The 25,741-nt window shown below is 37.8% G+C and overlaps 1 protein-coding gene across 2 annotated transcripts in view; it reads left to right on the top strand.

Moving 5' to 3' along the window:
* The window catches only part of Acss3 (acyl-CoA synthetase short chain family member 3), a 135,172-nt gene extending 109,847 nt beyond the window's left edge, over positions 1–25,325 (top strand). For both annotated transcript variants that reach the window (XM_048358951.1, XM_048358946.1), the window contains 5 exons: positions 3,100–3,181; positions 6,496–6,618; positions 23,045–23,144; positions 23,228–23,403; positions 24,497–25,325. In XM_048358951.1, coding sequence (XP_048214908.1) covers positions 3,100–3,181; positions 6,496–6,618; positions 23,045–23,144; positions 23,228–23,403; positions 24,497–24,565 — 550 coding nt within the window. In that variant the 3' untranslated portion in view covers positions 24,566–25,325. The remainder of the gene's footprint in view (positions 1–3,099; positions 3,182–6,495; positions 6,619–23,044; positions 23,145–23,227; positions 23,404–24,496) is intronic.
* The last annotated feature ends 416 nt before the right edge of the window (positions 25,326–25,741 follow it).

Below are 25,741 nucleotides of genomic sequence, written 5' to 3'. Positions count from 1 at the left end.
TCTGGCACTTCTTTTCTGAGGGGCATATGTTTTTCTGTCCAGATTCATTGTGGCTATTGGAAGTGCAGCTTGTTCTTTCCCTGCTGTTTTCTGCTGACCTGTGCCCCCTCCACCACCCCCAGGCAGTAGTAGGAGGTGAGGGATCTGTGTGGGACTGTCCAACTGGTTTTCCCTTCCTTGTCTGCCAGTTTCTCATTCTTCAGATACTGAACTCTTGCCCTTTGGTGATGTCTGCTAACATCCTCACAGCTTTGCAACTAGAGATTTCATCACTGTGCTGACTACCCTTTGAGCAAAACCAAGCCTGTCACATAATTGTAATTTTGCTTCCTTCTATGTCTCATATCAAGAGTATAATAATACTAGTCTCCTTTTAGCCTTAGACTAGTATTATTATAAGGGAGGTAAAGGAATGTATGTGGTCATTGTTTGAGAGGCGAGCAACTAAGCATCATTAATGATTCCCAATGTAGAATACATAGTAATATCACCCAGGGAGAAAGAAAATATGGCCTAGTCAGTCTCTTCTGGGAGATAAAAAGGTAAGTTCATATGAAATCTTGGGTAAAGCCTAAGAATTCTGTAGGAAATGCCAGGAATGTAATGTTGAGCTCAAATTCTAGAATTATCTTGGGGACAGAAACTATGCCTTCAATCTGTTTCTGAAATGATATGGATTCCAGGTAGACATTGAATACAGATCACCCTTTATTTGAGATAAGAGGCACCTAAGAGTCTTTATAATGTTGGGGATATGTTTATGCAGGGAGAGAGAGAGAGAGAGAGAGAGAGAGAGAGAGAGAGAGAGAGAGAGAGAGAGAGAATTGTTAATATTATGAGTAGGCAATATGTCAACGCTGTAGAGTAAAATCAGGAGAGAAAAATATAAGAGAAATGCATTTTTTATAATATGCTCTTTGATATGCATGCTTCTCTCAGCATGTTTGATATTATGTGTTTAAACAGTCCAACTCCTACTGTTCTCTAGTTTTCTAATTCCAGCATGAATGTCAGCTACCATTAGTTACTAAAATTACAGTTTATTTTCCCTAGAGTAGTAGAAATGTATTTTGTAAAACTCATATGTCATCTGAAAATGCTAAAAGGAAAGACATAGAGAACTATCTACATTCCACTTCCTGGAAGCCCTTGCACATGATCTTGTTTAATGTCCTTTCTGTCAGGTATATTTTGTTTGTCTTGTATATAATCTGCCTCACTCATTACTGCTACCTCTCCATGTTTGCCCTTATGGTTGTTTCATTTTCCACTTCTTAGTGTCTACTTCTTTACCGTTAACATCCTGAAACTTCAAATGAATGTATTAGTTGCCCTATTCATGTTTTATTTTGACGCTGAATGATGCTGAGTAATTTCAATGCTTCTTTTTGTTTCCTTTTGCAAAATATCAGCAAGCTGATGTAAAACAAACTTATGGCAAGAATTTATTTAAATGATCATTAGCAAGGATTACTGTGACAGTGAAAAGAACCTGGGAGGATGATTCACATGAGACCACTTTTTCAAACAGATTTGATGATGAACAATGATGGAAATAGTAGCAACAGCAATAGCAAGCATTTCTGTAGTCTTTTTGCTTTTGTTTGTTTTTACAGATTATAAAAAACTTCATGAATATGCAGTGCATGCAATTACATGAAGTCCAGAAAGGTTGATGGATCCTGTTTATTGTGTCCTAAAAGACACAAAGATAAAGGATCGAGCGAGGGTAAAGAAACTTGCCAGGATTACTAGCGGAAGGATGGAAGAGATAGAAATGGCCACAAAGGCATTGGAAGCTGCTTTTATTTGTAAAGTCATGTCCTGTTGAACAGATGTGCAAGTAAAATTTGTTGCCTAAGATTTAATATTGAGATGGTCATCTGACCATCCTGTTTTCCCACTAGTCCTATCAGAACTGAAGACACTGTTTGCAGGAAGGACACATGCAATGCTATCACAGAGGACAATAGCCATTTCTATGTTGTGTTCACTTTTCTCAGCACCAAATCTCTGAAATCATCATTCCACTTAATACTTTTGTTTTTGAATGACTACAAGAAGTTTTTTTTAAGCCCTCAAGCTTTACAGTACATTAATTTCTGAAGTATGAGCCAGCTGTTGTAGTTCTCATTTGTAATCCCAAATATTGAGAGGCTGAGGCAGAAGGACCCACAAGGTCCAAGCCATCCTGAGAGACTCTATTTCCAAACAACAACAAAGCAAAAACAACCAAAAACATATTAAAATTATCTAATTTTTTCTGTATCCAGAAAACAAACTTTGTTACTAAGGACTACATGCAAGGGAACCAAGGTGAAAATTCATTAATTTGTTTACATAAAGCTAAATATGATGGAGATAAGTGATATGAAGTTTTTGCTATGCATATAACAGATGCTTGATACTATAGAGTAAAGAAGGAAGTATATGAGATAACTGGTTCCAAAGAAAATAAATACAGAGCTAGATGTGGTGGGACACACCTGGAAATTCTAGCTAAGCACAACAAAGGAATAGGAGAATTAAGGTCCAAGTCTATCCCAACAAAGACATTGTGTGAAAAAAGTAAATGAAAGCAGAAAACCTGGGGATGTGGCAGAAGTGAGGGAAATCATTTAATCTGTAGTATTAGAAAAAAATCACAGAGTGAGTATAGGAAGAGGGGAGAGGGGATAAGGGAGAGGAGGGGAAAAGAGGAGAGGAGGAAGGAAATGAGACATTGTATTTTATATTATTCTATGTGCTCAAGGTTTACACATATTTACATGAATGAGAAAATACACAATTTTGTTCATTTTTGCAACTGTTCTGCTTCTTACTGAAATACTGGCGATTGTTAGTATTTCAGTACCATATGCATTTGCTTCCTATGTGCTTGTCCAAAACTACAGTCTTTCTGCAGTAACTATGCTGTGCTGTGGATGAATTCTTCAGGCTCTTCAGGTTTGACATGGTATATCCAGTGGTTTTAGGGGTTTTATTTCAATGAGGGATTTCAATTAGGATTATATATCATAGTAAAAAATAATGATTCTAATCAACCTGCTTTGTTATCACTTTCCTGGTAATTTTAACTGCTCTGTTGTTTTGTATAAGGTTGCCTTTACCACCTGGGGCCTTTTCAGGACTCTGGAAGAATCAGGAAGCATTCAAGCACTTATACTTTGAAAAATTTCCTGTAAGAACTTTTTATATATATATATATATGTAAAATCTTCTCAGATACTTCTCTACCTACCAAGTGGATGAACTCTTCACCTACCAAATGGATGAACTTGATTCTAGAACTATAGATAAGTAGCAACTCTTAAAAGATTGTCTGGACAAGTTTCCAGCTCTTAGGGATAAGAATGACCAAATCACAGTTTTCATAATAAGTTCTAATAAGCTTTCAAAACCAGAAAATTTTTTAAAAAGTATATTTTACTATCCTTATGTAATTGTACAAAGGGGCTGCCATGCAACAAAGCAGTTTACGAATACAATGCATCTGGATCAGTGTCACTCCTTTCAATATTCTCTTCCATTCCGCCCTACCGCCTTCCCTCATTTTTCTTAACTTTATAAGATACACATTGAATTCTTGGCTGCATCTTCCTCTGCCTCTCTCCCTATGAACTCACTCCACCCTTTTCAAGTATACATTTCCTGGTGTTCATTTTGTTGAACATTGCCTTTCTAAGGAATTACACAATTTGAGTTTTCCCTCAAATCTACCATATTTCAGTTAATACATTTACATGCACTCGCATACCTCCTAATGCATTTACTTATTAGATTATAAGACAATTCTTTCATCCATATATAAGGGAAAGCATGAAACCATTTTCTTTCTTGGCTTGAATTACTTCCCTTTACATAATTGTCCCAAGTCTTTTCATTTCTTTACAAATGGTACAATATTATGCTTTCTAATAAATGAGAAAAATTCCATTGTGTATATAGACCATAATTTCTTGATTCATAGATTAATAGGCATCAGGGATGATTCTATAACTTGGCTATAGCAACTTTTTTTTAATCAAAATCCTGTTTATGACTTTTCATATAATTTCTTCCACTAGATTCCTCTGTATAGACTAAAAAACTCATCTGACATCTGATCTGTATGTCATTAAGGTCTTGGCATCTTCAATAGGTTGATACACAAGAAAGCCTGTTCCATTTGTCAGGAACGTATATTTTCCAACTGTGTATATGTTTTGGCATCCTTTCTTGGGTACTGTCTGAGCTTTATATTTTAAAATTCCACCAAATGCTGGTGGCTCGTGTCTGCAATCCTATTTACTCAGGAGGATGACATCTGAGAATTGTGATTTGAAACCAGCCTGGGCATAAAAGTCTGTGAGACTTTTATCTCCAATAAAAGACTCAGAATAAGACAGAAGTGGTGCTGTGGCTCAAGTGGTAGAGCACTAGTCTTGAGCACAAGAAGGCTAAGGGACAGAATCCAGGCCATTGAGTTCAAATCCCAGCAGCAGCAAAAATAAATTAATACATAAATAAATGAATAAATTCAAATTTAAAGGTATAAATGCAAGCCTGTTGGCCCACATCTGTCATCCTACCTATTCAGGAGCCTGAGATCCAAGGATCTTGGTTCAAAGCCAGCCCAGAAAGAAAGTCCATGAGACTCTTGTCTCCAGTGAACCACTGAAAAGCTGTAAGTGCAGCTGTGACTCAAGTGGTAGTGTACCAGCCTTGAGGGGGAAAAAAAAGCTCAGGGACCGTGCCCAGGTCCTGATTTCAAGCCCCAGGACTGGCACAATACATAAATAAATCAAACAACAGACATAGTAATGAATGAATAAGTAAGTAAATGAACAAAAAAAGAATGACTAAATGTTTACTAAGCCTATTCTCAAAGCTCACTCTTCTCCCCAGTAGTCTAGATAACAAACATTATCCTTCAGTTTTCAAGCTTGTCCTTTCTCTGATGCCCCACACCAAGATTAAATGCCCTCTACTTATAATAGTACTTTGTTGGTAGCACAGGACAGCATCCCAGTCCCACCATTATCTCTCTGCTGATGTTTTCCTTCTCCTATTTTTTCTCTGAGAGTTACATCCTGTTCTAATTATGTAATAGGTGACCAGGTATGAATGATTACAATTTCATAAAAAGCAGTAAGTCCAAGTATTTAATATTCTATCTTTATTACTTGTGAGTGAAAGATAGACTAATCAACTGGATAAATGACAAGAGTTAAAAAAAAAAAAAAGCTTCCTTTGGAATGAGAATCTCAGAGTTGAATAACCTCAATAGCCAAGATTAAACATTACCCTGATGGACTGTGGCAGGAAGATTTGTCAATCTAATTGACTCTAGCCAGCCCAGTCTATACATTCAAAGACCACGATGAAATCATCAAGTACTGATAATGATTCATTATAACTGGGTAACAGTAAATAACATCTGCATGAGGTGTTAGCCTGAATATGTTTAACATTGAAACCTCCCTCAAAGTTCTAAAATTTGGCTAAACTACATGAAGTGACTATAATGCGCCTTGTTATTTGACCCTGATTCTTGTATTTGAGGGCTTAATAAAAGCAGTGGAGTGTTGATTGACTTACCCTAGAGTTCACACAGGTTAAAGAGGTTGGGGTTGAGCCAATACAGCTTGACTTCAGATTTCACTTTTGTAATTGTTATAGTAGGTGGCCAATCTCAAAGTAAAAACAGGAGGACTGCAATAAGAGTAACGATTCTCAACAGCTCTTGATGTGGCCTGCCCTTCAACTGTAGATACACTATTTCATACAGGCTTCATAAAAGTGTATAAGACAAGGTCTTGAGCTCATTTGGTATATGAGCACACTGAGTCTCAGAATGAATAAACTTGCCAGCTCATACCATGTTTACAGCAAACTCCATGTTCATAAGTGTTGGCATTTAAATAGCTACAAAGAATTAGAGAAGACAGTATATTTTTATTTCTACATCTTGTTTATTCTTCATTCTGTTGTGAGTTCTAGATAAGCAAAGATGTGCTACTGTGTCAGTTTAAAATTAAATAAGGAATTACTATATTTTACCGATGCTTAAATTCAATCCCAATCCATGGTAGTATACAAGTGATCTATGTTGCAACTATTTATCAAGATCTTTGAAGCTTTAAAAATTAATACAATTAGAGAAGAAATTTATTGAAACGTTACTTTGGATTACCAAAGTGAATTGGAAATGTTGAGCTACTACTTCTCCATTTAAAAAAATGTAATAGAGTTCATAAACTTTGCAACTCAAAGTTCAAATTCTTAAGTTGAAAATATGTAATGATAGTTTAACTTACTTTTGACTCTCAGGAGCAAAGGGATTCTAGTATGTTTTTTAAAATCAAAAAGTAATTTTAATTTCATAGCATCCTTGTACAAAATTCAACACACAGAGTTCATCCATTTCTGTCACATTACATATTTTGCCAAGTTTAAAGTGTTATATTGCTTAACAGTTCATGTGAACTAAACATCATTTATTCTTGTTTTCAGGGCTACTATGATACCATGGATGCTGGTTACATGGATGAGGAAGGTTATGTCTATGTTATGTCTCGCATGGATGATGTAATAAATGTTGCAGGTCACAGAATTTCTGCAGGGGCAATTGAAGAGGTTAATATGGATTCATTCATTCTGCTCTGAGTAGTGTCTATAAAGAGCTTTGAGTGGAAGAAACAGGAAGGTTAAACCATTATAACTGGAAAATCTGCTTTATCCAGCAGAGGCTGGATCACAGATATCTTCTTTGCTTCACTGTTTGCATAGATTTATTTTAATATTCTTCACCTTCTTCATACTCCCCCCTCTTCCTGACTAAGTAATACTGAGGCTTTTTAAAGCACTCATGTGTATATTTCTTTTTACAGAAGAGATTGTGGGCCTTTGCATTACAACACTTGATTCTAGCTGTGTGTGTGTGTGTGTGTGTGTGTGTGTGTGTGTGTGTGTGTATTAGGGCTTGAACTCCTGGTGTTACATGTTCAGTTCACTTTTTCACTGATGGCTAGTGCTGTACCATTTCAACCATAGTTCTACTTCCAGCTTATCACTGGGTTAATTGGAGATAAGTATTGAGGGTTTGTGTGAATGAGATGGCTTTGAACTGTGCTTTTCAGATTGTAGAGTAGCTAAGGTTATAAGCATGAGACACCAGCACCTGGCTAGCTACTGAATTACTGCTGTTTGATAATCAGGTTTGCATGCACTCTAAGTAATATGGTATTTAAACTGCTTAGTGCACTCAAAAATCCTGAAAATTTCATTCCAATGTTAGTTATAAGGAGTCTCCCTCCAAAATCATTTGTTTGTTTTTATTTATTTATTTTTTGCCAGTCCTTGTGCTTGAACTCAGGGACTGAGCACTGTCCCTGGCTTCTTTTTGCTCAAGGTTAACACTCTATCACTTGAGCCACAGCACCACTTCTGGCTTTTTCTATGTATGTGGTGCTAAGGAATTGAACCCAGGGCTTCATATATGTGAGGCAAGCACTTTAAACACTAGGCCATATTCCCAGCCAAAGCATTTGTTTTTAATGTTTTAAATTTACACATGTATGCATTTTATTAAATATTTTATAATGCACTTTATAGTTGTGCCAACACTTGAGTTATGTATTTCTATAGGTGCTTGTAGCCATTACCATAGACAAGATGCAGAACAATTTCAACACTCCCCAAAAGCTCCTTATAAAGTCTAGCCATCCTACATTATAATGAAGAACATAATATGGATGAAATAAATGCCTCAATATTCTAATGTTTTGAGACTGAGTAATTTTATTTAAGGTGCATCCAAGTTATCTGTATCAAAAGTTTGCCCTAACCCATTGTGTAGATATTCTAATGAGATCATGAGTTGTTTCTAGTGTGGTCATTTATAAATAATGACTTTGTACTTTTGCATGTGTGTTTGTAACAATCTTTTCATTCTTTTAGGCTAAATATTGCACAGCATATTTGTGTTAAATGGTAAGCGTATGTGAAGTTCATGAGAAACCTGGCATTAGAGAGCTGTGAGCTATCACATCCATCTTATTTGTTGTTGAGATGAGGTGTCCATAATATTTTTTTTCACACTATCCTGAGTCATCAGCCTCTCAATCTTGAACTTCTGAATAGACAGAATTACAAACATGATGACTTTGCTCAGTCTGTAAATTTTATTTTAATTTATTTTTTTCAAATTTTTATTATCAAACTGATGTACAGAGAGGTTGGAGTTTCATACGTTAGGCATTGGAAACATTTCTTGTACTGTTTGTTACCTCGTCCCTCATTCCCCCCTCCCACCTCCCCCTTTCCCTTTCCCCCCATGAGGTGTTCAATTCACTTACACCAAACAGTTTTGCAAGTATTGCCTTTGTAGTTGTTTGTCTTTTTTTTACCCTGTGTCTCTTGAATTTGGTACTCCCTTTCAATTTCCTAGTTCTAATAACAGTATAGACGGTTTCCAATATACTCAGATAAGATTACAGAGATAGTGTAGATACAACCACAGGAAGGTGATACAAGAACATCATCAATAGTAGAAGCTACAGATACACATGGGACGTTGAAAGTAGTTACAACTGTGATATAATAATCGATTCCATAACATGGAGTTCATTTCACTTAGCATCATCTTATGTGATCATAAGGGTATAGCTATTGGGCTCTTGTGAACCTCTGCTGTGACTGCCTAAACCTGTGCTAATTATTCCCAATAAGGGAGACCATAGAGTCCATGTTTCTTTGGGTCTGGCTCACTTCACTTAGTATAATTATTTCCAAGTCCTTCCATTTCCTTACAAATGGGGCAATGTCATTCTTTCTGATAGAGGCATAAAATTCCATTGTGTATATGAACCACATTTTCCTGATCCATTCGTCTACTGAGGGGCATCTGGGTTGGTTCCAGATTCTAGCTTTGACAAATTGCGCTGCGATGAACATTGTTGTGCTGGTGGCTTTACTGTGATTTTGTTTGTGGTTTTTTGGATAGATACCCAAAAGTGGGGTTGCTGGGTCATAGGGGAGTTGTATATTTAGCCTTCTGAGGAATCTGCATACTGCTTGCCAGAGTGGCTGAACCAGTTTACATTCCCACCAACAATGAAGTAGAGTTCCCTTTTGGCCACATCCCCTCCAACATTTGTTATTGTTAGTTTTCTTGATATAGGACATTCTTACTGAGCTGAGATGGAATTTCAATGTTGTTTTGATTTGCATTTCTTTTATGGCCAGTGATGTAGAGCACTTTTTCATATGTCTCTTGGCCATTCTCATTTCCTCATCAGAGAAGTCTCTTTGTAACTCTTTAGCCCACTTGATGAGGGGGCTATTGGTTCTTTGCCGTTTTGTTTTGGAGGAAGGTAGCTTTTTTAGTTCTGCATATATTTTAGATATGAGACCTTTGTCCATTGAATGGCCGGTAAAGATCTTCTCTCAGTCTGTGGGCTTTCTGTTTATCTTGTGAGCTATCTCCTTTGCCGTGCAGAAACTCTGCAGTTCGATGCAGTCCCATTTGTCCACCCTTTCTTTGATTGGTAGCCTTTCTGGGTCGTTGTTTAGGAAGTTGTGTCCTGCACCAAGGAGCCCAACTGTTTCACCTACTCCTTCCTTTAGTGTTTTCATGGTGTCTGTTTTGATTTCGAGGTGTTTAATCCATTTGGAATTGATTTTGGTGCAGGGTGATATATAAGGATCTAGTTTTAGTTTGTTGCATGTGTTGAACCAGTTTTGCCAGCACCATTTGTTAAAGAGGCTATCTATCTTTCTTCCAAACTATTGTTTTAGCTCCTTTATCAAAGATTAAGTAGGCATAGTTCTGTGGGTTCATTTCTGGGTCTTCAGTTCTGTTCCATTGGTCTTCAGGCCTGTTCCAGTGCCAATACCAAGCTGTTTTTATTAATATAGCTTTATAATACAGCTTGAAGTTGGGTAATGTAATTCCTCCAGCACTATTCTTTCTGCTTAGGATTGTTTTTGCTATTCTAGGTCTTTTATTGTGAACTCAGGGCCTGAGCACTGTCCCTGGTTCTTTTTTGCTCAAGGCTAGCACTCTGCCACTTGAGCCACAGCGCCACTTCTGGCCATTTTCGGTATATGTGGTGCTGGGTAATGGAACCCAGGGCCTCATGTATATGAGGCAGGCACTCTTGCCACTAGGCCATATCCCCAGCCCAGATCTTGATTTTTGATCCAACTTATGAGCCTATGTTGTTTGATTGGAGAATTAAGTCCATTAATGTTGAGAGTTAGGATTGAGAGATGATTGTTTGTTCCTTTCATTATCATTATCTTGTTAAAAGCTGTGTCTTCCCATTTCTTGATCTGATGTTTACTACTTAAGGTTCATTTCTCTCTCTGTATTGGGATCTTGATTATTTTCCCTGTATAGTACATCTCTGAGGATTTTCTGTAAAGCTGGTTTGGTGGAGATATATTGATTCAGTTTTGCCTTACTGTGGAAGACTTTTATTTGACCTTCAGCTATGAATGAGAGTTTGGCTGGGTACAGTATACTTGGTTGGTAGTTATTTTTATTTAGTGTTTGGTATACCTCATTCCAGGCTCTCCTTGCTTTCATGGTCTCTGCTGAGAAGTCTGGGGTAATTCTGATTGCTTTTCCTTTATATGTGATTGTTTTCTTCTCCTTAACAGCTTTAAGTATTCTTTCCTTGTACTCTACTGATCCTGTTTTGATCACAATGTGTTGGTGGGATGTCCTATTCTGGTCTGGTCGGTTTGGGGTTCTAAATGCTTCGTGTATCTGTATAGGCCTATCCTTCTGGATATTTGGGAAGTTCTCAGCTAATATACTGTTAAATAGGTTGCCTATCCCATTAACTTCTTTTTCCAAGTTTTCCTCAATACCTATTATCCTTAAATTGGCCTTCCTGATCATGTCTTGAATCTCCTGTAGCGATCTGTTTTGTTGATTGGACTGGATTTGCATTGATTTTTGATCTTTCTCCATAGATTCTAGGGAATCTTCAGCTCCTGAGATTCAATCCTCTGCTTCAGTTAGTCGGGACTGTAGGCTAGCTACTTGATTTCAAATCTCTTTTCCTTCTGACTGGTCTTTCCTGATTTCTATGTCATCTCTTCAGTCTTGCATGGACTTCTTTACTTCATTAATTTGGTTTTGAGTGTTGTCTCTCAAATCTTTTAGCTGGTTAGCTATCTTTTCATTTAACTCTTGAATTTCATTTATTTTTCTATTTGTTGAGTCCATGAAATCATTTATTACTTCATGGAAGGATTGCTGTATTGATTCAAACTTTTCATTTAACATGTTTATCAGTAGACTTTGTAGAGCATTTTGAGGGTTCTCTTCTATGTCTTTGATTGACTGCTCTGTTTCCTGCTTGTTTTGAGTGGGAGAAAAGACTCCATTGTTTGCCATCTTTCTTGTGTTTCTTCTGCCCATTTGGATTGGGAATGCCAGTCTACAAGCACCTGTGAGCACCGTTAAGACCCAAAGCAGCCCTTACCAAGCACTGTTGTGTAAATCTTATAAGTTCACAATTATATACAGATACCTTGTATACCTGTCTATAAAATTAGATTTGGTGTTCCTAAAGAATACAATTTCAATATAACAACTGATCCTGGGCCCTGTATTCAGTAGTTACTTATTTACTGTTACAACCCTATGAGCAATTCTTGTTCTTATATTAAGTTCTTTTAGGAGTGGCTTTCTCTATGAACCCCTTTGATTCACTCTGATTAAGCAGGGATACCCTCTATCCAATAACCAGGAGTCAATGGAACCTGGAGGTCCTGGCAGTAAGTCAGGAGGGAAAGTTAGAGATAGTTAAGAGAATAGAGTAAAATGTATTGGGGGGGGGGTGATGATTTTGGTTTAGTTTCAATGAAGTGGAAATGTGGAGAAGAGTAGAATCAGTAGAAAGAACAAGGTTAAAATGATAGACAATGGAGAGTTGGCAGAAAAGAGTGGAGGTGTTATTCATAGGAAAGTAATTTTTAAAGAAAGAGTACGCAAAGAGAGAAATAAAGAAAAAATACTGGAAGACAGATGCACAAAACAGAGAAAAATTATTTTAAAAAAATAATAAAAGAAAAAAGAAAAAGAAAAAAAACCAGAAAAACAAACAACCGAAAAAAAAAAACAAAAACTTGATAAGACAAACAGGTAAAAATGGAAAACAAAAAAACCAAGGACGTTTCAGAAGTGAAAAAATTAAAAAAAATTTTTTAAATAGTTTAAAAAATGTTTGAAAAGAAAAAAAAAAGGGAGTCCTCCTTGTTTGGGTGGTCTTTCCCCAGTCTCTGGTTTCCTTGTGATGGTCTGCAGTCTATTTTCCTGATTGGCTGGTTTGACTTGCTTTCAGTTGGCAGGGGATGGATCTCTTCTGAACCTTCTCCCCTGTTGGTGCAATCCTGGGTCTCTGTGGTTTGCACAGCTTGCAGGTAGGCCTTGGGCATCCTCTGTAGATGGGGACGTGAGCAGTCTCAGGAACCGTGGCTCCTCTGTCTGCTGTGGGGCTGCAGCCTTTAATGCCTGGCTTTGAATAGGCTGTGGACTCAGCAGGGCTGGGCGCCTCTGGCCTGAGAGTTGCTTCCCTGGGGGAGGTTCCTCCATCCTGGGCGGGGTGGGGGGGGGCTGCCTGGTGGAGCTGGCTGTGGAATTCCGCTCTGTTTCGGGCTGGGAATTGGGCTTCCTCTGTGATGTGACCATTTATCTGTCTCAGAGACTGTTCCCCCATCTGGTGTTTCCGTGCCGCTGATAGCTGCTCGCTGCTTTAGCTTTAAATTTAGAAATTCAGGCGGGCAGGGCGGGGCACCTCTGGCTATGCCGCAGCCCAGGACGAGCCTCCCACCTGGGCAGGGGGCGTTCTCCTGGTCGGAGCTGGCTCTCACTGGTTGGTCCCTCTCGCCCTTTTCAAAGATTGCTCCTTTGTCCTCACTTTCCCCAGGCCCGCTTTAGTTCCAATATGGTCTGACCCTATGCCAGTGGCAAAGATGGCACTTTGCGCTGGCGGTGGGGAAAGGGCTACTTTCCAAAAGCTGCTCTGTGGGCGCAAGTGAGAATATCTTTCATGGGGTACTCATGCTTTCTCTGCGACTTCAGGTCGTCTGTACTCATCCGCCATCTGGAGTATTTCTTCCTGGTCTCTGCTGTGTGCTTTAGCCGCATGAAGTATGGGTTGCTGTGCTGGGCGCTGTGCCGGCGCTGGCACTGGTGCGGTGGCAGGACGCCGCCCAGAGCTCAAATCTGTGTTTTCAGATGAGCAAAGTCAATTTTTCCTTCCTGGCCAGAATCCCTGTACTGTTACAACTTACTCTGGCTGTCTTTCTAGGAGTAAAAGTTTCTATGGGGTGAGAAAACTGTGATGTCGGAGGGAGCTCAGCTAGGGCTCTGCTGCTCCTCTGCCATCTTCCCGGAAGTCTCTTATTTTAATTTATATAGGGGCTCATTACAGCCAAGTTTGCTCTGAATCTCAAAAGGAACTTAATTTGGAGAGCAAGGCTAGAATTGGTAACACATTGAGGACTCATAAAGATGACCTGAATGCATTTTGCATTATGAACAATATATAAGCTATAGTGTGGTTGGGAAAATTTCCTGAAAAATGGAAGTGTTAAAGGATTGGTCCCCTGCTAGCAGCAATACTTGGAAGTGGTAGAGGTAGTACTAATAATGAAAGGTCATAGGCCATAGGTATCATACTCTTTTTTTTTGGGGGGGGGAGGGCAGTCATTGGGCTTGAAATATGGGCTTGGGCATATCCTTGAGCTGCTTTTGCTCAAAGCTATCATTCTAGCACTTGAGCCACAGTGCGCTTTTTAGCTTTCTGTGATTAATTGGGGAAAAGAGTCTTTCAGATTTTCCTACCCTGGCTGGATTTGTACTGCGATCCTCTGATCTCAACCTTTTGAGTTGCTAGAATTAGAGGCATGATCCACCAGTGGCCAGCCGGTAGCCTACTCTTAAAGGGTAAACTGTGACCTATAGTAGATATTTCTCCTTTTAAAAGTTCATTTTGGTATTTTGTTATGCAATGGGAAGCTGACTAACAGGGCTTTGGGAAAATGTAACACAGAGTAATATACAAATAACATAAGCTAAGTAGAGACAGAAATGAAAAGAAGAACTCAAAGAAAGTGCTAAGAAAAAGAAACCTGTAACAGAAATGCAGAATGTATTTGATGGGCTTATTCATAGACTGGATTTGGCTGTCAAAGATACCTTCATAGAAATCTGTGTTCTTTCTGCCTGTGCAGTTGTTGGGGGGGGGGGGCAGCAATTTGCTCCCCAAACGTAAAAAGAAATGTTGAAATTTTTTTTTATTGTTTGCTTGTTTTTTTTTTTTTTTTATTTGTGACTTCTTATTTGTTGTCAGCATGATGGCTTGGGCCATAACGCTCCTATTCATACTTCTTCAATAACTGGGATGACAGATGACTTCTAAGCTGTTCATCTTATATTGCTGTAGTCTCCAGGCTAGGATACATAGAAAACAAATATATTGCAATAAAATAAAGAGCAAAAACACAAGCCTCATATTTTCAAACTCACAAAGTCACTGTCAAGTGGTCTCTTGGATTCTCCTAGTATAAAAGACTATTCTGATGTGTTAACCTAGCATTTTTGTACTGTAACTAATAGAGATATCTTACAACTAGCTACTTGATCTTTTAAGTTTTACATTTTCTTTTTGGTGGTACTGGGGTTTGAACTCAGAACATCATGCTTGCAAAGCCCGCAAAGGCTTAGCAAAATAGACCATCCTAGGCCTCTGCTTTACTTGTTTTTCAAATGGGTTCTTGTAATTTTGCCCTGGCTGGCTTGACTTCCTATTTACACATCCTGCATAGCTGGGAAGACAAGCATGCCCCCCCCCATAGCATATTAGTTGAGATGAGGATTAAGAGCCTCTTGTTATTCACCTCCCAAGTGCCTGGAATAAGAGGCCTTGACCACCAAGCTTGGCTTGATTACTGATGTTTTCTAGAAGCAAGTTCCAGATTATTTTTATACTGAATGGGACAAACAAACTGCAATTGCATGAAAAGAAAAGTTTAAAATTGCATGATTCATAATGGATCAAGGTAGGCAGACTCAAAGGTTAAACTCCTCTTCCTCTAATTAACAAGTCCTCACCTTTAAAGGCCATACATATCACTTGACCAAACTGAACACCTTAACATTTCTTACTTTGTTGGCTTTTATCTTTGGTTTCCCTTCCTTCCTTTCCTTCCTTCCTTCCTGCCATCCCTCCCTTCCTCCCTTCCTCACTCTCTTCCGCTTTACTTCTCTCTCTCCTTCCTCTGTCTTTCTCCTTCCTCTCTCCTTCCTTTCCTCCCTCCCTCCCTCCCTCTCTTCCTTCTTTCCTTCCTTCCTTCCTTCCTTCCTTCCTTCCTTCCTTCCTTCCTTCCTTCCTTCCTCTCTTTTATGTTCTTTCTTTGTTAGTATCTGTGGCATTTTTGGGCAAAAAGAAAACTTCTAAAACTGGTTTAAAAACATGTGACCTTTATTTGCTATTATAATATCTTGTTTTAAAATGACTCTGTGTTTTGTGATAAGCTGAAATAGAAATTTATGCTTCATCTATTTTGGTGTGTTAGCAAAGGGTAGTTCTGTTTGCTTGAGCTTTTAATTTCTTGCTTCTAGATTATTACCTCAAATATTCGCATTGCATCCCTGGCACACTCAGCTAATCAAAATTTGAAGATTACATTTGCAGAGCTCTTATTATCAGTCAGAATTCTTAGTTTTCTCTTCGCTTCTTATTTTTAGAAGAGAAAGAGAACTGTCAAGCTACTCAAATACAGGTTATACTTTCATGTATTTCTACTGACAACATTCTCATTGCACATAATAGTTAAGGCAGGCTCAAGATAGGCAGCTAGTGGGAAAATAGGGAGAATGTGTTAGTTATTGGCATTTAAAAGAAATTTTGCCATTAGGTCTTAGAGTATTTCCAGCATATAGAAGGACATTTCTCAGTCCTTAACTCCTTCAGTTAGTGTCTCTCTTTATATGAATCCTATTTTTGTAAATGTTTCTAATTGTTTATATAACACAAGATAATTAATCCTAATTTATTAGTTTAGTACTGTCTTCTTTGTATTTGGAATCTCTTATAGAGTTGAGATTTTTTTTTTCTAATCCTGGGGCTTGAACTCAGGGCCTGAGCACTGTCCCTGCCTTCTTTTTGCTCAAGTCTAGCATTCTACCACTTGAGCTACAATGCCACTTCCGGCTTTTTCTATATATGTGGTGCTCTGAGGTTTCGAATCCAGGGCTTCATGTATACAAGGCAAGCACTTTACCACTAGGCCATATTCCCAGCCCAAGTGTTGACATCTTTATTGGCTTTTTCCTGTTTCTGTGAAAACTACTTACAGCTTTGATGCTTAATATGTGCCTTGAATGTTCATACTGATGATATAATCAGCACTTATTAAAATGTCCAAGTCTCATCATTTAATCTCCAGAGTTCTCAGTAGTGAACACTGAATTTCTTTAAAACTTTTTGAACCAAGCTATGACGATTTTTTGTTTTTTTTTTTAAAAATCTGATTTGGAAGGAAACATTTAATTGGTTGTTCATTTTATTGTTGTGCCAAGGCGCGAAACCACCACCAAGAAGACCACCGAGACTCAGACATTCCGAAATGCAAAAGCAAGGCAAGGCTTTATTTAAGCAAGCTGCAACTCGGGCCTCGTCCTACCCACCGACACAGCGGAGGTTAGGAGGGAGCCTTCAGCTGTGATTACACAGGGCTTATAAAGGCAAAGAACAAAGTTACAACAATCAGGTGTTCAAGTAAGCAAGATTAGGATACAGGTACAAATCTGATTGGCTCAGGGTTCGATTCTAGGGGTGGTTAGAGTTAAGCATTCCCAGCGGTTAGAGTTCTAGACCGACTGGGCCCTAATGGGCTTATCCTGGGTTTGCTCACAGGGCCTGCTTATCTCAGGTTCACGTGGTAAAGTGGGGTTCACATGGTAAAGTGGGGTTCACTTGGTAAAGTGGAGCCTGACTTCAAAGTCTGGCACTTCATTATATATAGTGAAAATATCTGTGCTTTTCTGTTTTCTGCAAGTAAAAATGTTGCTAGTGTTATTACCATACATAATCTCCTAAATAAGGTAGATATTCGATTAAAATTGCTATGTAAAACATTTCAGGAAAGCCCTTGTCCTTTTCCCATTCTATTCAAAAGCAAACAGAGCCCTTGAAAATCTTTTTATAAATTTAAGAAGACAATATTGCAGATCTGAATACAAGTGGGGACCTTTTGTAGCTATTGAGTAATGAGCTTGATTTTAGCAGTTGATTAATATTTGAGAGCCTAGCAACAGCTAGACACTTGGGAAACTTTGTAGAAGTTCAAGGAATTCTTCAGAAAATTAAGTCTTATAAGAGGAAACTAACAGAAGCCTAGACAATACTTCTATTTAATTTTCCTTTGCTGCTATAAACAGACCTTTACAGTATACAGGAATCTATAGAAAGCAAGTTGAGCTCTCTCTTTTCATGCTTTCACATATAGTTTGTTTCTGTTGTTAAGTAATCCCACTAATGTTTTGGGTAGCTTGAAAATCTGGTGTCAAAATACTGCATATAAAGATAAGGGCAGGGTTAACAGTAATAACTGTGCCCCTTTGTGAGTGTTGAGATTTGAATTTAGGCCCAACAGCGTGCTCATCTTACTCACTTTACTGGAACTCCACCATTTGAGCCATATCTCTGGCATAGCTTTTGGCTGATTATCTTGAATGTGGGGTTTCATGGGCTTTTAAACCAGGTTGAAGGTTGTTCTAGCCAAAATGTCCCTGTTTATTTTCAGAGGTATTGATTTTGATTGCTATTTTAGGAATTGTTTCTTCAAAATTGAATATATTTCCATAAACTGTACACTCAACAAAGATCCCTTCCCATTCCACCCAGAATTCAATGATAGCTGCATTGAAATAGTTATAAAATGGCCAAATATGTCCTGGATAGTGATATGAATATTGATGGATGGTGCTGACAGTTTCCTACAAAAGTACTCCAGTGTCAAAAGAAATGAAAACTCAGCCTTCTTTGTCCCTCTGCTGAGAAAGCTCCCACCGCACAATCATTCTTAGTATCTTATGGGAGTGCCTGATTGCAACTAATTTTTCAAAATGGAAATTGTTTAAAATGTATTTGAAAAATATAAGAAACTAATATAGTCCTATGAATGCTTCAAACATTTTAAGTTAATCAAAATCTATACAAAAAGGGCTAGCCATTTACCATTCCTGTTAGCCTGCCACACACACACACACACACACACACACACACACACACACACACACAAAACCAAGCACATTTATTTGTGGTCAGATAATTACCTGTTGGGTTGGATCATTTTCTTAGTTTTTGGGGTGTGTGTGTGTGTGTGTGTGTGTGTGTACGTGTGCATGTGTCGCACAGATACTCTCCTTAGCTTTTCTACAAAAGGCTGACTAGCACATTATGGCTTGAGCCACAGCTCCACTTTTGGGTTTTCAGAGGTTAATTGTAAATAAGAATCTCATGTAACTTTCTGCTCGGGCTGGCCTTAAACAGCAATTCCCAGATCTCAGCTTTCTGAGTAGTTAGAATGACAAGTTTTAGCCACCAGCACTGAGCTACTTTCTTGGGGTTTTAAATGACAGTTCATTACTGATGTCTCACAGTGGGGACATGGAGAGGATGTATAAAGGAGGCTTTGCATCATTCCTCCTTCAGGACATTTGGTTGGCTTCTGTTCCTCACAGCTTGCAAAGGCACTTTTTGATGCTTTCTTTTTAATGCTTTGCTTTTAAATGAGGAAGTTTTTAAAGTCATATTCTGGCATGCAAACATTATTTGTGGGGAAAACATAGAAAGCTGCTTTCCTTCAATACTTGTCTTTCCTGTTAGATTAGTATAATATTTTATTCACTGCAATAATAATGCCATTTAGAAATAACAAAATTCTGAAAGGTGATTTTTTTCTCACCAACTTTTAATAATTGGGAAGCTTCGATTTTACATAACAAGGAACACTGTTATGAATCACTTCTGATTTCAAAGCATTGCCTGCTGCTCTTCCATTGGTTAAAAAAAAAAAAAGCAAATTCTTCCAGCGTCTCCTAGAAGTATTAAGAATAAAGGTATAAAAGTGAAAATTTAAAATAACACCATGAACTGGTGACAAATAGAAGTTGTGATGTGTAATTTTGTAAAAATTATACTGGATAGGTGACAAAATACACTTATAATGTTTTGAATGTAGGTAAGCATACATTTTAATAGTTTTTAAATAATTGAAAGTCCAGTTATCCAGGTGAAATATATATTCTTTTTTTTTCCTTTAAAGGACTTTTAATTCAGAATTACAGAATCTAGTCTGTCAAGATGTTTTGTGTCCTGTCTGCTTTGGGCTTTGCATTCGTTTTCATGACTGGTAATTGACAGTGGAATCTCACTCTCTTTCTCTCTCTCTCTCTCTCTCTCTCTCTCTCTGTGTGTGTGAAAGAGAGAGAGAGATAGGAAAATTTGTCTCTCTATCTCAACATATGGATCTTATAAGTAAAGATTTTAAGTGGGCTGTCAATGGCTCATGCTTGTAATCCTAGCTACTTAGGACGCTGAGGTTTAAGGATCGAAGTTGAAAACCAGTTGGTGCAGGAACATCCTTGAGACTCAGATTTCCAGTTAAGTAACAAAAAGCCAGATAGTGAGGCTTTGGCTCAAGTGGTAGATCACTAGCCATAAGCAGGTACTGAGTTCAGACCCCAGGACTGGCACAACAACAAAAACAATCAAAGAATCATTTTAAAGCAAGAAAGATAAGGGACCATTTTGAGAACCCAAATGAGGAAATATGGTGTTTTATGATAGAGTACAGTATGTATTAGGCAGAAGCTTTTCAGACCTATAGTTTGGAAATAAATTGCTTACAACAGCAAGTAAGTAAACAGAATATACAGTACAGAGATAATTTATTTAACATGTACTCTCTTCAACCTAAATGAGGTAGAAATGCTTACTGTCCAATACTTTAATATGGTATGGGTATATAATTTGTCTATTTATATGCTATGTATGCTAGCATGCTGGCTTTGTATCAAACACTTTGGCAATTCCTTGAGAGTTCTAGGAGTTCTGAGGAAATAGAACTCATTTTAAATTTGTTTCATGAAAAAATAACTAATGAGAAGGTTGACTTAAAAGTCATGTGTCAACTTTGTTTTGTTTGGTTTTGTTCCTTTCTTTCTATCTCTCTGTATATTCTTAGTGTGACTTGCCAGTTGCTTCTTTGTCATGTGGTGATTAGATGGTTGGGACACTCTTGACCATCATCTTGTTTTCTCCTTACTTTATCCATAAGTACTCTCAACACTGTCTCTAATTTTCATGAGCATCTATACAGAGCTTCACTATAAATATGATATGCAGATAAGAGATTTCCCACATCCCTCTATACAGCTACCTCTAATCTTATGTCTTATAGGGAGCTCTATAGAATATCTCCAAGAAAATTCATTATTTTTGCTCCAAACTCTAGCATGTTCTGGCTTAGAAAACTTACCATCATTCAACCATATGCTCATGCCAAAAGTACAGAATCATCCTTAACTACTCTGGCTTACTCATGCCATGCATCCAATTTATTATCACATTATGTCTGTTTTACTCCTAAAGAAACTCTAGGCCAGGTGTGCTGGTATACCCTGTAATCTCAGAACTCAAATGAAACTTTCAGGCCAGCCCAGACCACATAGGGAGACTCTGTAGAAGAGAAAGGAAGGAAAAAAAATAAGGGTAGGAGGGAGGGAGAGAAGGAGGGAAGGATGGAGGAAGGAAGGGAAGAAGGGAGGAAGAGAGTAATGGGAAAGAGGGTGGGAGGGAAGAAGGAAGGAAGGAAGGAAGGAAGGAAGGAAGGAAGGAAGGAAGGAAGGAAGGAAGGAAGGAAGGAAGGAAGGAAGGAAGGAAGGGAAAAAGCAGAAGGAAGGGGCTGGGGATATAGCCTAGTGGCAAGAGTGCCTGCCTCGGATACACGAGGCCCTAGGTTCGATTCCCCAGCACCACATATACAGAAAACGGCCAGAAGCGGCGCTGTGGCTCAAGTGGCAGAGTGCTAGCCTTGAGCGGGAAGAAGCCAGGGACAGTGCTCAGGCCCTGAGTCCAAGGCCCAGGACTGGCCAAAAAAAAAAAAAAAAAAAAAAAAAGCAGAAGGAAGTATTAAAGGATGTAATAAAAATTTTTATACTCAGTACTGTAACTTTAGCCTTCAATAGGTAGTTGCCTGAATAAATTTCAACACTCATCTTTCAAGAACTTTCCTTTCATTTTACACACAAAACTCAAAGTGTTTGTGGTATTCAATATCTAAAGTTAAAGGAGCCAGTCTACAAAAGTACAAGCTAATTTCAGAAGATTGGTGTTGGCAGTGGAGGGACAAAGAGAGGAAAGGGTGGGCAGGGAAACAAGTGGGTTTCAGAGCTGGGAAACTATTGTGCATGATACATGGTCATATGATGGACTATGTCTTATATACTTTTCAGAATCTGTAGAATGTACATACAACAAAAGTCAACTATGAACCAGGGTGGGAATGAAGAACCAGGGTTAGTTCATTGATAACAATAAGTGTATTTTTTTGGTGCGGATGAGTACAGGAGGTGATGTGTGTGTGTGTGTGTGAAGTCAGAAGTATATGGGAATTATTTCCCTCCAGTTCATATTGCTGTGACTCTAAAACTACTGTAAAAATATAAGGTTGATTTTCAGGATTCACTTTTATCTTGCCTTTCCTTCTTAGCTTATGAACATGTTGTATTCTACCATTAACACTCTACTCTGCTATGCATCCACACTGGCTTTTTTGAGGTTTGAATAGTATCTGTGCAGTTATTTTATTGTACTTTTTTCTCTACCTCCTCCCCTTTGATGAATCATGTTATAATTTGTTAAGTAAGAGAGACTTCTTTGAGGCTCATATTGTTCTGTGAAGTTACCTTCTTTGGTGATCTCTTGCATATAAATATCTTTATTTCCTCAGAGCTTTTGCCACTTTTATATTTAGTTCCTGTGGAAAAGGAAGTATCCATGATGGTTTTCTAACATGTATCACCCTATGAAAAGTTATTCTGCCCATTTTTGCTCAATACTAAGCCTACAGCATTAGAATTGCAACATAGGAAATGATAACATTTGTTGAATGAATGAAGAACAAACAAGGGCTGCCCAATGAACTTCTGCAATTAACTTACTTGACATTTCTCTGGGTATTGGACCATTAGAACTATTGAAATAATTTAAATCTCTCCGAAGAGGTCTTTCTGAACATGCAATTTAAAAATTTCCATCAGAGCAGATTTTTTTTGGCCCTCAGCATCCATATTTCATGTGATTATTCAAATCTGTGGGTTCTTGCTATTCCAGACAGATACCAGCCCTGCTCTCTGAAGACTTGAGAGCTTCGAGGGAGCAACATAAACCTTGTACCCCGTTGGTGGTAGTTATCTGATATGAGGGTTTCTAAGTCCAGCCTCCCCTTTCAAGTCCCTTAAAATTCTCTCTCAAGGCGAGGCATCAATCAATGACTGAAATGATCTGAAGATTATTCCTTAATAGTTTCTCAAAGAAACTTGTTTTGGAGCATTCTGGACTGCTTCTGAAATGTGTGCTTTGGGTTACTAGCTCTAAGGTCAAGTAAAAACACCACAAGTTCTCCAGTTTTAGGAGGCATATTGTCCTTTGTTTGCACATAATATTCACTGCACATTTCCTCTGACTTCATTAATAAACAAGACGAGGGAGGAACAATTCCCTCACTTTCCAGGAAAGCTAAGCAATTTATCTTAATTACTGTCAACCTTTGCTGACTATCATGGGAATGCTAACCATTCACCACAGTCTAATGATGTAAATTAGTATAGTAAATTTTCAGGCAGGCAGTTATATTTTTGTTGTGGTGGTTATCTGGTTCCATGCCATGTACTTTTGTTCTGTATTACAATTCATGTACATATTTATGTGTAAACATATGAATTCTAAATGAGCACCTTTTCTTATTACAGACAGTCCTTTCCCATGGTACTGTGGCAGACTGTGCCGTGGTTGGAAAAGAAGATCCGTTGAAAGGGCATGTCCCCTTCGCTCTTTGTGTATTGAAAAAAGGTAAGACATCTTGGACCTCTGTGATGAAACCTGAGTGATTCACTGGGGATAGTCAGTACTTACTATCTCAACTTTCTTCCTAGATATAAATGCAACAGAGGGTCAGGTTTTGGAAGAAATTGTGAAACATGTTAGACAGAGCATCGGTCCTGTAGCTGCTTTTCGAAATGCAGTGTTTGTCAAACAGTTACCCAAAACCAGATCTGGCAAAATTCCACGCTCTACTCTATCTGCCCTAGTCAATGGAAAGCCATATAAGGTAAATGGTTTGTTTAGGATGATTAATAATGAATTCTCAGATTTTGTTCATATTTTTATCAGCAGATGTTTCTTAAGTACTAATTGTAACCCTTTAAAATCCATGTTAGTGTTTGTTATTTTGTGTGTGTGTGTGTGTGTGTGTGTGTGTGTGTGTGTAAGAAAGAAAGAGGAGAGAGAGAGAGAGAGAGAGAGAGAGAGAGAGAGAGAGTCATGGCTTGGGTGTTGTCTCTGAAGTCTTTTGCTCAAGGCTAGTGCTCTACCACTTTGAAGCCTAAGATCCATTTCCAGTTTTGGGTGGTTAATTGCAGATAAGAATTTCATGAACATTCCTCCCAGGGCTTGTTTTGAACCATGATCCTCAGATCTCATCCTCTTGAATGGTTAGGATTATAGGCATGAGCCATCAGTGTCTAGATTAGTTGGACATTTTAATATCAGAAGGAAATGGTATAGACAATGATGGTTTGAGAAAGAGTAGTTAAAATCTTATGCTTTAATTTTAGGAATATGTGTGAAGACATTTTTTACTATTAGTTGTTATGACAGTTAAATTCAAACACACTTGTGAAAACCCAATCCTATTAAGTAACAGTGCATCTTCCTTTGTTGGAAACATAAGGACTATAAGTGAATAGGAAAGCAAGTTATTTTCTCTGGCAATGGATGTTCAACATGTTCTGACATATGTGCTAAACGTTTTCCTGACTTGAATGAGAATTATTTTAGACAACTTTAGACGGATATAAGCACACATGTTCTATTAATTTGAATCACATTATCTGTGCACATATATACATTTTTTTGTCAGTAAAATCTACTAAAAGGAAATGTGACAAAAATAAGAAGTACTTGTATGTGCAATACTAAGATAAAGGGGAGCTATAGAAATACACAGAAAGCCTCTTATGGGAACTCCAAAAAAAAGTACCATCAATGACCAATAATTTTGCTAATCAAACTACTTTTCCTATTTTGTGCATTGTCATAGATGTAGAATGAGGGGAGCTATAACACTACACATAGTGGTTTCACTATACAGAAAATGGATGGAATCATAAAAGAGCATCATCTGACACCCCATTTCCTTCCAGGTGACTCCCACCATTGAGGACCCCAGCATTTTTGGACATATAGAGGAAGTGCTGAAGCAGGCCTCATGACTATATTCATTCTTTTCATTCCTTTGTTGATCTGGTTAATTTTCTAGATGAAATTAGACTATTTTTCCACTAGAAGGACCTATTTAAATAGAAATGACTTGCCCATTGAAATGTGAATTGTGAAGCTTGATGTAAGCCAATTGGTAATGAATAGAGAACAAACCTGTACCTGTTGATTTCTGTGACTCAATTTGCATTGTTGCCAATTGTCTGTAAAGTGCCTCATTTTATGTTGTCCAGCATATTAAGAAAAAATGTCTTAGTTTAAAATCACATCAAAACAATTTGAAACTGATCATGTCTGAACATATATTTCCACTTAAATTTCTATAAAATGATTAATCTTTTTAAATACAATGTTGAAAGATGATTTTTAGTTTATATAATTTATGTAGAGTAGGTGGAATTCAGTAATGACTTATAGTTCAATATGCATCAGTAATCAAAGCATATATTTAAATGAAAAATAGGTATCAGTCCCATTGAATTTTGGGAGGTTTTGAAACAAGTTGTTCTAACTTCATAAGCTGTTTGGGAAAGTATGTATAAGATACAGTAGAGAGTTGACTTGTGTTCACTCAAAAATAATGCAACTCTTGTATAGAAACATCCTAAAAATCTTAACTCTTGTTGGTCTATAGACAAAATAAATGTCTTCTCAAAGTATTAAATGCTTCATTGTGTAAACTGCCTTCTTGAAGATTACTTAAAAAATCATCTTTACTTATTCCACTAACTTGAATTAAAGTAACTTGATAGTCATTCTCCACTTTGAAACTTGAGTTCCTTAAAGTGTCCTTCCTATTGGGTACATTTTGCTATATTGGTAGTATTTAACAAATGAACCACTTAAAATCTCCAAACAATTAAATGTACTAAGGTTTTATTTTATGAGACTGACACGCTGCCTACTGCGCTAAGGAGGCAGATTATGGTTTTATTTTAATATAAGAAATACTTAATTTGAAGTGGCAAATTCTATAACTGGACTACATCATTATTCATTTGAAAATTGTGCACCTAAGGCAAATAAAAAATGTATGAAAGTTCTACCTCTGGCCCTCTTGCATAATTATCCTCTGTTCACATCTGAAGGGATACTTTGTCAAGTAGGCTCAGTTGTTTTCCAGTTGCCTGGACCTAGAAAATAGTTCATGTGACGAGAGAAGTAGCTAT

This window comes from Perognathus longimembris, chromosome 1 (genome assembly GCF_023159225.1).
Source record: "Perognathus longimembris pacificus isolate PPM17 chromosome 1, ASM2315922v1, whole genome shotgun sequence".
NCBI classification, from domain to species: Eukaryota; Metazoa; Chordata; class Mammalia; order Rodentia; family Heteromyidae; genus Perognathus; species Perognathus longimembris.
The sequence above is the reverse complement of the archived record's forward strand: the minus strand, read 5'-3'. Positions and strand labels throughout refer to the sequence as shown.